This window comes from Lonchura striata, chromosome Z, assembly GCF_050655825.1.
Source record: "Lonchura striata isolate lonStrDom1 chromosome Z, ASM5065582v1, whole genome shotgun sequence".
Classification (NCBI taxonomy): domain Eukaryota; kingdom Metazoa; phylum Chordata; class Aves; order Passeriformes; family Estrildidae; genus Lonchura; species Lonchura striata.
Genome location: NC_140740.1, coordinates 71,819,683 through 71,832,409, shown reverse-complemented (window position 1 = coordinate 71,832,409; position 12,727 = coordinate 71,819,683). Strand labels below are relative to the sequence as shown.

The 12,727-nt window shown below is 40.4% G+C and overlaps 1 protein-coding gene across 10 annotated transcripts in view; it reads left to right on the top strand.

The window, feature by feature from the left end:
- Positions 1–12,423, top strand: part of KANK1 (KN motif and ankyrin repeat domains 1) — a 126,773-nt gene extending 114,350 nt beyond the window's left edge. For 8 of the 10 annotated variants that reach the window (XM_085566808.1, XM_085566804.1, XM_021531744.4 and 5 more), the window contains 7 exons: positions 28–237; positions 2,167–2,254; positions 4,959–5,178; positions 7,620–7,762; positions 8,279–8,479; positions 10,710–10,808; positions 11,436–12,423. In XM_085566808.1, coding sequence (XP_085422934.1) covers positions 28–237; positions 2,167–2,254; positions 4,959–5,178; positions 7,620–7,762; positions 8,279–8,479; positions 10,710–10,808; positions 11,436–11,498 — 1,024 coding nt within the window. In that variant the 3' untranslated portion in view covers positions 11,499–12,423. The remainder of the gene's footprint in view (positions 1–27; positions 238–2,166; positions 2,255–4,958; positions 5,179–7,619; positions 7,763–8,278; positions 8,480–10,709; positions 10,809–11,435) is intronic. The other 2 variants (XM_085566807.1, XM_085566805.1) reach the window with 1 other exon arrangement.
- Positions 12,424–12,727: the final 304 nt, after the last annotated feature.

Sequence of the window (12,727 nt, the reverse complement as noted above, 5' to 3'; positions counted from 1 at the left end):
CATCTGCCCCTGCCCCTTCTCCTGTAGGTATGAGACCACATCCAGCGATGACTCCAGCTCCGAGGAGAGCTCCTCCTCTGATTCAGAGGAGGAGTGCGAGAGCCACGGGTACCCCTGCGACCAGCACACAGAAGAAAAGCAGCCCAGCCCCCACGCTGCCGAGGTCTGTGCCATGGGGGCAGAGAAAGACAGTGCCCTCCCAGAGTGTGAGGCCGAGGAGGTGGAAATCAGAGAGAGGTAGGCTGCCCACCCTCTCCAGAGTGTGCCTCCGGGGAGGTCACCTCTGCCCTGTGTCAAGGGGCAAGCTGTGTGGGCTGTGCTTTCTGCCTGTGGAGAAAGCATCAGCCCCAACACTGGCCGACTGCTGCCCACTTCCCTCCTTCTCAAGTGGGTAGCCAAAGGCAGTTTCATGGAAAAATGACTGTGTGTGAGCAGGAAGAAGGTGTCAGAGGGTATCCTTTCTAGCAGCTGACTCTACTGACTTTAAATGATTCATTAACAGCAAGACTCTGGTGCCTCCCCTAGCAGAGGCTGTCCCAGGTCACAGCTGGCACTCGCTTGGGAGCAGGCAGTGCCTTGTTAATGGCCTGGTCTGTAAGCAAACTAGTTAATCTTGAGCCATGCACACCAGGTCAGCTGGCTGCTGGGAGTGCATCTTGCATTTGCACCTTCCACAGCATCTCAGGCATGGCGCAGTAAGATGATGGGGTACAACACTAAGGACACCAAGATCATGTGCTTCATGTGAGATTATATACTGTAATCTTTAAAATACACTTTCAAGGCTGTCATCACACACTTGTTCAACATCTCATGTCTTAGGGTCCTTTTGAAATCACTGTGTAAAGTAGAATTTGACAGACAAGGCTGTGCTTTTTTTGGCACATGGAAAGAATAAAGTGGTGAGTTTTTACTGATTCTTTGTTAGCAAACAGCAAAAGGAAGTATGAACTGAGGCAGTGAAAGGATATCCTACAGATAATGGGTTTGCCAGTGTGCTAATTTGGAAAATTACGCAGGTAGAATAATAACAGAGAAAGAGCTAAAATAAAATTAATGTCATGTTTCACTGGAGATGTAGCTTAGCATCAAGTTATCTGTAATTGTCAGCTGTTAAATAAAAGAGATGAAGAAATTAATAATTCAGAGTTTGGAGGCCTTGGAGCTGTGTGTTATTTGAAGAGCCCTGAGCTTTCTTTATACAGTACTGTAGGATAGCCTGTTGTTTTACAGGTGGCATAAAAATATGGGGAGCCTCTGAAAAGAGCTCTCTAATTTGTATTTACAGTAGCAAGGGGTGATAGGGAAGAAGAGCATCAGAACAGCTTAGCTAGCCATTGTACTTAAGGAGTACATTCCTTGCAAGTTGACTGCCCTGGCCATGCCCTCCGAGGGGAAGAGTCAGGGCACATGGCCATGTATGGCCATGGTCCATGCAATGGTGCAGAATTTCATTGCTCTGTTAGCACTAGCAGCTGGCTTGTAATACACAAGGGCTAAAATGCCTGTCTTATACACATGAGTATGTTAGCTTCTCTGGTTTTTGGGAGAATTTTCTGGGGAAATTGCAATTATCCTCTGTGCAGGCTTTAGGCAAAGATGGTGGGCCACAGCCTGGTATGACATGTAGCACAGGCCTTCTTGACCTTTCTTTTGAAATTTGTAATGACAAGGGAGTAAAAATTAAGTGCTGGAGAAAGAGAGTAAATTTCCAGAGTGGGTAGGATAAGAAAGGCTAGTTCCAATGAATGGGAGCTGGCACGGAGGCATCTCTTGAGCTGTTTCCCACTGCTTAATTCTGTTTCCATCACAACTATTGGCATTTCTCCTCATCAATCAAGTAATCAAATCATATAGCATATAAAGTGTGATCTGCAGTCACACAGCAGTAGGTGAGAATTTCCACTAGAAGCATTGCCAAGTCTTACAGCATGAAAGTGATGTGTTTCCCACTCTACATTCCTGTTGCTCTTCCCACACTCATCTCCATTCAGTGTGGAGGGAATGTCTGTAAGAAGAGCTGCCAGAGTGGCTTCTGTGTGGTAGGAGCAGATGGCTTGCCTGGAAACTTTAATTCCCAGAGAACTTTCAGAGAAACAAATGTTTCTATACTGAAATGCTAAGGTAAAAATTTAAACATGCCATGTATTTTGCTGTCTTCCTCAGGTACGAGCTAAGTGAAAAGATGCTTTCTGCCTGTAACCTGCTGAGAAACAACATTGATGACCCCAAGGCATTAACAAACAAAGATGTGGTAAGCAATACAGGTGAAAATTTTCTCTTGAGATGCAATAGAAAAACTTCAGGGAGATGTGACTTCTGGTTTTACAGGACCAGTACAGCAGTGGCTAGGCAGAAGAGGATTTCATCTGTCCTGTAGAGTCACAAAGCTCTTTCTACTGCGGCATTTCCATCCAGAGAATGTACTTGTGCTTTGTGTGCTTCAGTATTATTGTCCCAAGGCACACATATAAAAACAGTAACATGAAAGTACAGTTTCAACATACCTATGCATTCCTGTGTTATTCCTGTGGTTTTGCTAATTTAGCTGGTGTGGGTAGCTCTCAGGCCTCACATTAGGAGACTGCAGTGGGTGAAGAGTCTGTTGCATCCTATGAAAAAAACTCAGAGTCTGTTCTGAAACACTAGGTGATCTGTCTTCTTCTTCAAACAGGGATGCTGTTTGTCTTGTTTACTGCACTGGCACTTTTTATCAGTGCTGCAGAGACTTATTGTTATTTATTTGGAGGATTTATTGTTAGTACTTAAGTAATACTCAAGTCTCCAGACATAAAATTGTATTTGCCTTAATGGAAATGCCTCAGATAGGGATTGCTTATGCTACTCTGTGAGGGCAATCTGAAAGCAAAGGAACACTGCTTAATAATATGAAATTGAATTTTGCATTTGTTACACTTGTGCAGTGCTATAAAAGGCAACAACTTAGTGTTCTATATATATACTTCTACTATAGAGCATTTGCAGCTTCTTAAATACAATAATGTTGTCTGTATGACACAGTAATACTGTCTATGTCCAATTCTGATATCTGTGGTCCAGTGAATATTTTGAAAGGTTGTTTCATACAATTGTGAGACATAGTTTTTAATTCTGTGTTTGTCCTTCAGGAGTAGTTTAGGCATTCAAACAACAAATGCTTTAGGCCCCCTTGGAGTTGAAAGTGTCAAAAATGGCAAAACCAGATTATGATCTCTGCCTTAGAAGGGTAATTTGAATTTACATTTTTCTTTCTTGTACCCGAAGTGTTTCGTAGTGCAAGTAGTGTTTGTAGGTGGAAGCTGCAGACTAATCAGCTCTTGTCCTGTCTGCTGACGACGAAGTCTTGTCCAAACAGCTTAAATGTCAGTATAGCTAAGGATCTGTATGAGTTGTCCCAACCTCTTCCAGTATATCCAGCTCTTATAGCTGGTGTTTACACCAGAAAGAGTTGTGGACTGCATATTTTTGAATGTGATGGATTAATTGAATTTTAAAAGTGTGTTGTTTATTTAATCATGTGTGTGATACTGTGGCTAAAAATAATTTCTTAGTGGTATTTTGCACTCAGTAGTGCCTGAAATAAATTTAAAAATTCTATTGTGTCAGTTTATGGCCACCTTTGCATTTCAACTCTCTATGTTCACAGAATACATACATCACATTATAGTAGCACTGATGTAAAATACTCTGTTAATGTGTTTATGTACTACAGATACATAGGTGGCACTGGTGTGGATAGAATGTTTTCTCTTCACCAGACACAGACCACCTCTAGAGCTACTGGTGTGTTTTCACTAGAAGCTAGATAAATTTTCTGAATGTCTTCTCTGCAAAATTGCCCTTGAATTTACTGGCTGCCTTGCAGGTGAGGGTTTATGAGAAAGATACAGTCCTTCTATGTTAGAGAAAGTGTCTCAAAGTCAGAGCTGGTGGTGAATATGGAAGCCTTCTTGTCTCAGTGAGATCTGCTCTACCTACACAACAGACAAGTCCTCTCCTACTCCCCCACTCACAGTCCAAACCCATGGGAAAGTCTGTCCTGAATGTGTAGCCTGCATCTTCTCACTGCAACTAAAATCTCTTTATTACTAAAGCCAGACAGCCTTTGGGTGAAGAACAGGTTCTTCCTTTTTTTCCTCTTTTCTGCGACAAAAGTTACACGGTTTCTTTCCTCAGTGGTTCTTTTCAGCAAAGTATCTCCAGTCCTTCCTGTCTGTCCTGTAAGTCAGATTTCCTTGACTTCTGTTAATTCTTGCTGCTTATCTTTGAAACTGTTTCAACCAAATATTTTGTGTCATTCAGTGATCAGACCAGACAAAGTAGTCCAGGTATTGTCTTCATAGTACTAGGCAGAAAGAAGGGACTTCATCGCATGCCATGCAAGCTATAAATCTGTTTATTCAGCCCAAAACAGTATTTATCTTTTACATTATGATGTACTATTGGGTTCAGTTTGTAATCATCTGTAATGATCAGTTCTTCTTCTTCAGAACTGCAGTCCAGACAGTTCTCATATACTTTGTGCATTTGTTAATTTGTGCCTTAGAACTGGGCCTATCTGACTTAGTTTTAAGTCCAGTGAGAGTCTTGATTTTATCAGTGATTTATAAATGTAGTTAAGTATTTTATGGAAATTGTTGCGCAACTCTTCTTTTTCCCTTTCACCAGCATTTGATAACTGTTAATTCTGGGAGTATTGTCATCCTGTGGTGTCAATTTGTATTGTCAAATTCTGTGGTGTCAGAGGTGAAAGTCAGGTGAAGTGAGAGGAAGCAAATGGTGTTTTAAAGCGGACTTTAGTCAGAGGGGATGCTTCAGTCTGTATATCTTATTTGTGAGCTGAATACTTTCTTCCTGTGTTGGACTAAAAAATATTTGACCTGTATTGCTGACTTATGGGATGGAAAATCTTTAAAATAGATTGTCCATATGAAATTTTTCTGTCTTGGTTTCGGCAGAGGTTTTGTTTAAATACTATCCAGCATGAGTGGTTTCGTGTCTCAAGTCAGAAGTCAGCTCTCCCTGAAATGGTTGGAGACTACATAACTGCTTTTGAAGAGATTTCTCCTGCTGTCCTCAGACATATCATCAACATGGCAGATGGAAATGGAAACACAGCTCTGCATTACAGTGTGTCACATTCTAACTTTGAAATTGTAAAGCTTCTTCTGGATGCAAGTAAGTTTGCTTTATGGTTTGTTTTTTTTTTTCATTATTCTTGGTTTTTCAATTCTCATGGGTGAAATTCTTGATGGACTAGAGACCAAGTTTGGTCTTCTTCCAGCAGGTGTTTTATTTGTTAACAGTTATATGGTGGCTTACTTAGGTAGTCTAGAATCTTTGTTTCCAATACTAGCTTTGGAGGTGATGTTTCTTGAGGAAGTTATAAAAAAACACTTAAGAGTTGAGGTAGATAGTTAGATTCCTGACTCTTGCACTGTAGTCCCAAGTTCAGTAGCACCAGTCTCCAGCAGTTTTCTCTGGAGGCAGCACAGCTGCTGCTCAGCATTCTGTAGGGTGCTGATGGAGGAAGATGCATTGAAGTATAAATACCATCTTAAACACACAAGCTAGTCTAGCTTTGTCTAGAGCAGTGCCACCACATTGACTCATCTATGCTATATTCTGGCCACCACATTGACTCATCTATGCTACTTTCCTGAGAAACTGGAACAATATGGCATTCTGTCACAGAGACCATTTCCCTAGTCCATAAGCAATCTGATGCTGCTTCATGTGGTTGTTTTGTTGCTTCATTTTCTTGATCTTCTTGCAATGCACGTGCAGAAAGAGTATTGGCAAAGGAGAGACTCTGGAGTATCTGCTCCTCACATTCAGTGTGCCAGATGGCATCCAGCAGAAGGTATCACACAGATGTTTAATCTGTTTAATTCTAGTTTTTCTCTCTGAGTAAAGTTTTTTCTCTAAACTAGTTGAAAAACCTGTCACAGTTGATTGTGAAAGCTTAACTCGGTCAGTGACATGTCTGGAGTGTAAGCCAAGCCAAGCAGAAGGGGAGCATCAGATAAACAAGGATATGAATGATACAAATCTCAGCTTTGATAACCTAGCACATGTGTCACACATGCAGAGATTTCTTCAAGAGGAAAGTGAGCACTTTGATATCTCTGGTCCTTTTGAAGGCAGCCTGTGTTTGGGAAGAGTGAGTCACAGCAGGGGAATGCAGGGAATGTCAAGAGTGTGGTGAAACGGGGCAGGCTGGGTCTGCAGCACAGTGTGGTAGGAGGAAGCTGCCCCTCTGCTTCTCTGGGTGTCTCAGAGGAGCAAGAACATGCTCATCTCTTGCTGGAAATCAAGAGATGAGGTCAGCTTTGTAGTACAGTAGTATCACAGGTAGATTCTTATACCAAGAACTCTATGTCTGTGTTTGGTGAGAAGAGTGGACAAGATGAGATGAGAGAATCCTCCATAGCATGAAGCAGAGTCACCAAGAGGGCAAAAAAGAGAACTGTTTCCCTCAGCCATATGGAAAAGGAGCTAAATGTGACCTCAGAAAACACACTCTGCTAAAGTAGTCAAGTCAGAGTAGTAGCACAATGCTTCTGAAAGTTTTTCATTACTCAGGATGTGATGCATTTATCAGTAGCTTCACAGAAGTGATGCCTGAAAAATGTATTGATCTACTGGTTATAAGGTATCATCATCAACATATATGTAACATGAAAAGAATTTGCAATATCTTACATCTGCACTCAAATTCTTTCTGAAATGTTGTTTTGACTGAAAGAAAATCCTTTGCCCATAAGTCTGAAGAATTTCTTGAACCATTTTTGCTTGTTAAGATACCTGTGGTGCATTTTAACCTCTAGTCTGCAGATAATGTTTATGTAAATCTGAGTTCCTGCTTTCCAATATGATGAGCTGCTGCCCAGTTAACCAATAAGCACTTCTGAATTTTTGCAGAATTTCAGGATCAGAGACAGACTGGAGGCAAGGTTTGAACAAAAAGGAGAACTCTTTGTTGGTTGCTGGCACTGGTGGACTTGTCCGTATTTGTTCCCAGAGCAGTTTTGTTCATGGTCAAATACATTGTAGAACTGGCAGCAGTCTTTAATTTAAATGGTTTGGTTTTTTGGCAGCTCCAAATCATGTTGAAGTACACTTGCAGGTTTTTAAAGTAACACCAATTGCAGGAAAATTGTGCTAAAGACATAGGCTTTGTGCTGAAGTGAAATATCTTTTCCATTGACCATATTATTGAACCACTTTTATTCTGCAGTCTGCATGCCTTTGGAAGAAGACCTTAAAGACTATCCTGACAGTGTTTCTGAATATCATGCTAAATTTCAGACCACTTGCTTTTACAAAAGGAAAAAATAATGCACAAATAAAGCCCTAAATGATAACATATAAAATGTCTTTGTGCTCTCTCTTGTGTTGTACACATAGTACAAAATAATTATTTTCTTTGTTTGGCTCAAGAGCTCCTCTGTTAATTTTTTTCTTCTCCACCTTCCCTTGAATTGCATCCATTATGAAAGCAGTTGCTACTTTTTCTTTTTATAGGCTGCTCTACTGACAGTTTATTCAGTTGATTAGCACAATTAGTGCTTTTTTGGGTTCTTGCTTTCTGAAGAAATTATGTCATTCCTCTGCAGATGTCTGTAATGTAAATCATCAGAACAAGGCTGGTTATACCCCCATCATGCTTGCTGCACTTGCAGCTGTGGAAGTGGAGAAGGACATGAGGATAGTGGAGGAACTGTTCAGCTGTGGGGACGTGAATGCTAAAGCCAGTCAGGTCAGTCATACAGTTCACAAGGCACGGTTCTTACTGCTGTACTCCTGTGCCTTTTTATTTTTCCTTCCATGCTTCCATCCCTGCTCTTATCAATTTGAATATTGCTCTCATTTGTGGGTTTTTTATGTATGTTTTTGATTGCTACATACAAAATGGACCTGTGGCAGAACAGTTGAGCCTCAGGTCTGGACCTCTTCTAAAAATGAAGGTTGATCACAGTGTGAAAGAACTATTACTGAATTTTGGGCAACATTTACAAATTCTGCAGCATTTAGCTCCTTTGAATAAACTACAGATGTCTGAAAAGAGATTGAATATCTTCCATTAATTCAATAAATAGCTCTGTGAATATGGGATATATGATACATAAGACGTATTTAAATAATGGCAATCAAAGCCTTGAAAGACTTTTTTCCCCCAGAAGAAACACAGTACCTCAAAAAAAAAAAAAAGTGTTTGTGCTTTGTCACTGATTGTTTTTGTAGTTATTTGGGTTTTCCTCTTGTCTCCATGCAGGCTGGTCAGACTGCACTGATGCTAGCTGTGAGCCATGGCCGGATAGACATGGTTAAAGCTTTACTGGCCTGTGGTGCAGACGTCAATATCCAGGATGATGAGGGCTCTACAGCTCTGATGTGCGCCAGTGAGCATGGACATGTGGAGATTGTAAAGCTTCTGCTGGCCCAGCCTGGGTGTAACAGCACCCTGGAGGACAACGTGAGTTGCCTTTTCAATGCTTCTGAAGTCTGCTTGGGTGAATGTCTGACTCAGAGTGCCAGAGTACCAGCCATAATGAATCTTTTGCTTAATTGGTAGCAAGTGCTGTGATTATTTGGTTAGTATTTTTACTTTTCTAACAGATGTACCTGGTAGCAATTTCTGTGGTTAGCTGTAGGTGTTTAGTGGCCAGAACAGAAAAAAACATTTGTTAGCTCATAGTTAGCTCAACACCTTTCCCTCTCACATTCCTTCCCCCTTTCAAAGGAGTTTTCTAGTTTTCAGTTAGGACCTTGTCTGGTGACTTAGGGCCTCACTGTGTTGCTTTTCTGTGCCCATGGCAAACATCAGCCCTATAATTCTCTTGAAATGGTGTTCACACTGTTCCTACACCATGACTTCTGAGACTATAGGTTCAGTCTTAGTCATGAAGCTACAATGTCCTGACAATAAATGGATACAGACTCTGACTTCAGTGCCAAGTGAGACACCTGCATATTTCTTGTCTGCAGGGACCATTGCAGCCTACACTGTCAGCAGACAATTTGTTCTGTAGATTTCTCAAGCTTGAAAACATTGACATAGCTTTTTTCTTGCTATGTTCTTGTTAACAACATTTTTTTGCATACTTTTCCTTTCTTCCTATTGCTTTACCCACTGAACACTGGGTTTGGATTTGGGAGGGCAGTGGGTGGTTATTTGTTGAAGCTGTTGCAGAGAGGCAAGGACATAATTTAACTTCCTTCACCCAAATGCTGCAGGAGGCAGCTCAGTTCCTTGTAGTGCTAGCAGTGTGGAACTTCCAGCAAGAGAGGAAAATGTAAGAAGACTTCAGTCTGACAAACACTTTCAGGAGCAGTCTAGATGATTGCTGCTTGGATGCTCTTAGCACTATCAGATACAAAATCAGTAATTACAGTCTTTATGGGGACATTATAGTTAACTACTCCGGTGGCCAGTTTGATCTTTCCCAGCAGAGTTTGACTGCTGCTTATTCACAGATTTGTCTGTGCTGTGGGATTGAGATTTTTAGCATTCCCCTAGCTATTGTCAGTGTCACAGTGATGCTTTTCCAGTCTGCGTGATCAGTAGTAAGATGAGTATCATCCCATTAATGTGTGCCACAGTGATTCAGCACCTCTCTTTAAGAACTTGTGTTGACTTTGATTGGAGAGTGTTAACTGTGCATTTGTCAGGCATTATATTGCACTGTGGTAAGACAGCTCTTCCTGTCTGTTCAGGACAATTAGATTTATGTATAATTGCTCCCTTTAGTCTTATAAGAAAACTTTCCATGTGGATACTGTCCATTGTGTCCCATGCTGGAAAAATGGTTTACTATTTAAAAACTGGTGCCAACTGTTCCAATTCCAGTGCTACAGCAGTGGCTGGAATGGTGCTCCATCCCTGTGAGACATTTCCAATACTGGCATTATTGTAGAGACTTCTGTGTGCAAGAGCCAAAAGCCAGGCCATGAACCAAGCACCAGGTTCATATCATAGGTTGCCTGACATATGTGTTTTCCTTGACCAAATATGGTCCAAAGGAAAATCAGTAAAATACTCTTATTAGTAAGTAAAAGCAGATTAGTAAAATACTCTTTCAGCTGTAGCACTTTTTGCTTCTAGAACCCTCAACAACCAACAACAACCTCAACCAAAGCTGTGGTTTTTGAAAGCAATGGTATCTTCTGAGAAACTAAGGTGGCAGCATTTGACTAGGAAAGCCCATTTGTTTGTATTTAGACTTCCATCAAAGACCATTTGGAATTATGAGTGCAATTTCTCTTAATGTTGATGGGAGCTATACCACAACAATTATCATCTTAACATGGCAGTTATCATTATATCTGACCAGCATTTTCCCCTCCCTTATCATCTCTTCTACTTGTTGCTGACATTGTAGTTTCTCTGAGACAGCCCAATCTTCTGGTCTTGCACAGCACTACATGTAACATTACTGCGATAATAGTGTGCTCATTCTTCCACAGCAATAATCGAGATTCCTCATTTAGAGAAATTATGAGGCTTTGACAATTGGACTGCCTCATAAAACAGCAGTGCAAGGCTTAAAACAAAAGAAATTAAACAAGACTCTAAATTAACCTGTCTGTATGAGCAGTAAGGCCTCCACTTAATAACTTCACTTCTCTGTGGGCTGATGGGAATTTTAAGAGATCTGTTAAACATACAAGCACTAATTCTCTTGTTTCTTCCTTTCTTTTCTCAGGATGGCAGCACAGCACTTTCAATAGCCCTGGAAGCTGGACATAAGGACATAGCAGTTCTCCTGTATGCCCATGTCAACTTTTCCAAAACCCAGTCACCGGTTAGTACACAACCTCCTGTAGGTTATGTTTAACTTGCTGCTGTTGAACATAATAGTGAAATGTAAACAAGAAATTTACTTCCTGACAGCTGTACAGCAATACAGCACATGAAATTTTGAGTTTTATTCACAAGACAATTTCTGTGCTGTTAAGTGGAAAGTACTTTTTAAAATACATGTTGACTGCAGAAAGTTGAAGCCTGACTGAGGGATAGCTCCTGCTTCTGCTCCTAATTACCAAGGGGTACAGATAGCTCACTGCCAAGGTTCACTGATTCTGGCTAGTGTGCAGAGGTGCTGTTGGAGTATTTTAATGGTGATTATTGACCTGGAGACTGAAACATAGCTGTTCTAGGTGTTTTGGCAGCTATCCACCTCTCTTCTAGCCCTGACTCACTCTCCTGATAAACAGCTGCTAAACACCTCACTGTCTAAACAATATGCACTTGTAGCTAGTAGGCTGTTTGATAGCTGGCACTTTTCTTCCTAAAATTTAAAAAAAAAAAAATATATATATATATAGCTGTACAATTAAAGGTAAGGAACAGAGTAATTCTGAGTGTTGTGTTTTCTATCCACTGGCTGGAATAATTTCTCTTTGATTAACTGTTCTTTATTCTCTTTTAGGGCACTCCTAGGCTTAGCAGAAGGACATCTCCTGGTCCCACCCACAGAGCCACATTTGAGTAGTAGTGTATAAATACCTGTAAAAAATCTCTATGCCATCTTTAAGCTGCTAAATGTTACTGTTTTACTGAGACAGATACTGAATGTAATTGTCTTGTGCCTGAACTCACCAGCAAAGTGAAAGCAGAGATCTAGTGCTAAAGGTAGAAAATTTAAACTTGAAGCAAGCATATAGTTAAGTAGTGCTCAGTGGAGAAACTTAGCCAGAACTGTTCTTTTGCTCACATGCTCATCCTTCTGTACACTGGCATAAATCCTGGTTTTTTTTTGTTGTAGATTGTCCTTTCTTATGTGCAGACTAAGACTTCTAAAGCTATCCATGCAGGGATGTCCCAGTGGCTTATTTTTGGTAATTCTAAAATATACTTACTGTGCCTAGACTTCATCACAGTAAACTTTTCATAAATTTCATTCCAACATGATTTTCATGTTTTTGATTACTTTGAAATTCAGAAGTTGCAGTTGCTTATGTAGTCAGTTCCATGGATCTTGAGCTGGTGGGTGAATGGGTAGGTATTGGGGATAGAGACTCTTGTCAGGTCTGAAGTTCACTAAATAAGTTGTTGCTAATTGGGGATAATGTATAACTTTTTATATAAAAGATACTAGTATCTATAAAATTAACTCACACAGTATTTTCAACATTTTATATTCTGTAATAATTAAAAACTACATGAAAAATTACATGTCCTGTTACCATATTTTTATTAACTGTTTCAGTCTATAAGCTCCATACATGTTTATTGGAGAATAAAATTAGAGGTACCAGTTGTATATTCCCCTTGAGTGTAATTGAGTGTACATCTTGGTGCATATTTATGGAATGCTATTACCTTGTCACATTCACTTTAGTCAAGTGTATTGAAATGTTTGAAGTGCCTTAGACTCTTGCCATATTTTCAGAATAAAATTTCATTATGCTGTTTTACTCCTCTCCTGATTTACTTGTGATTTGTCATCATCCAGAAAGGCTGCACATTACAACTGCAGCAGGAAAACAAGCTAAATTGGTAAATCAAGGCAGGGAGGGCTGAACAGTGCCCATATGAGGTTTTTCTTGCTGACTGGAAGAACTTTACCCAAGATGATCTGCCTTTGCTTGTCTTGCACAGGCTGCACTCTTTGCTGTTTGGTTAAGAAGTGACCTCTCTCAGCCATGTGAGGCATCCTGGGGAGGTGTTGAAGGACTGTGTTCAAGAGCAGTCCACTTGAACAGAAAGGCAGTTAACTGA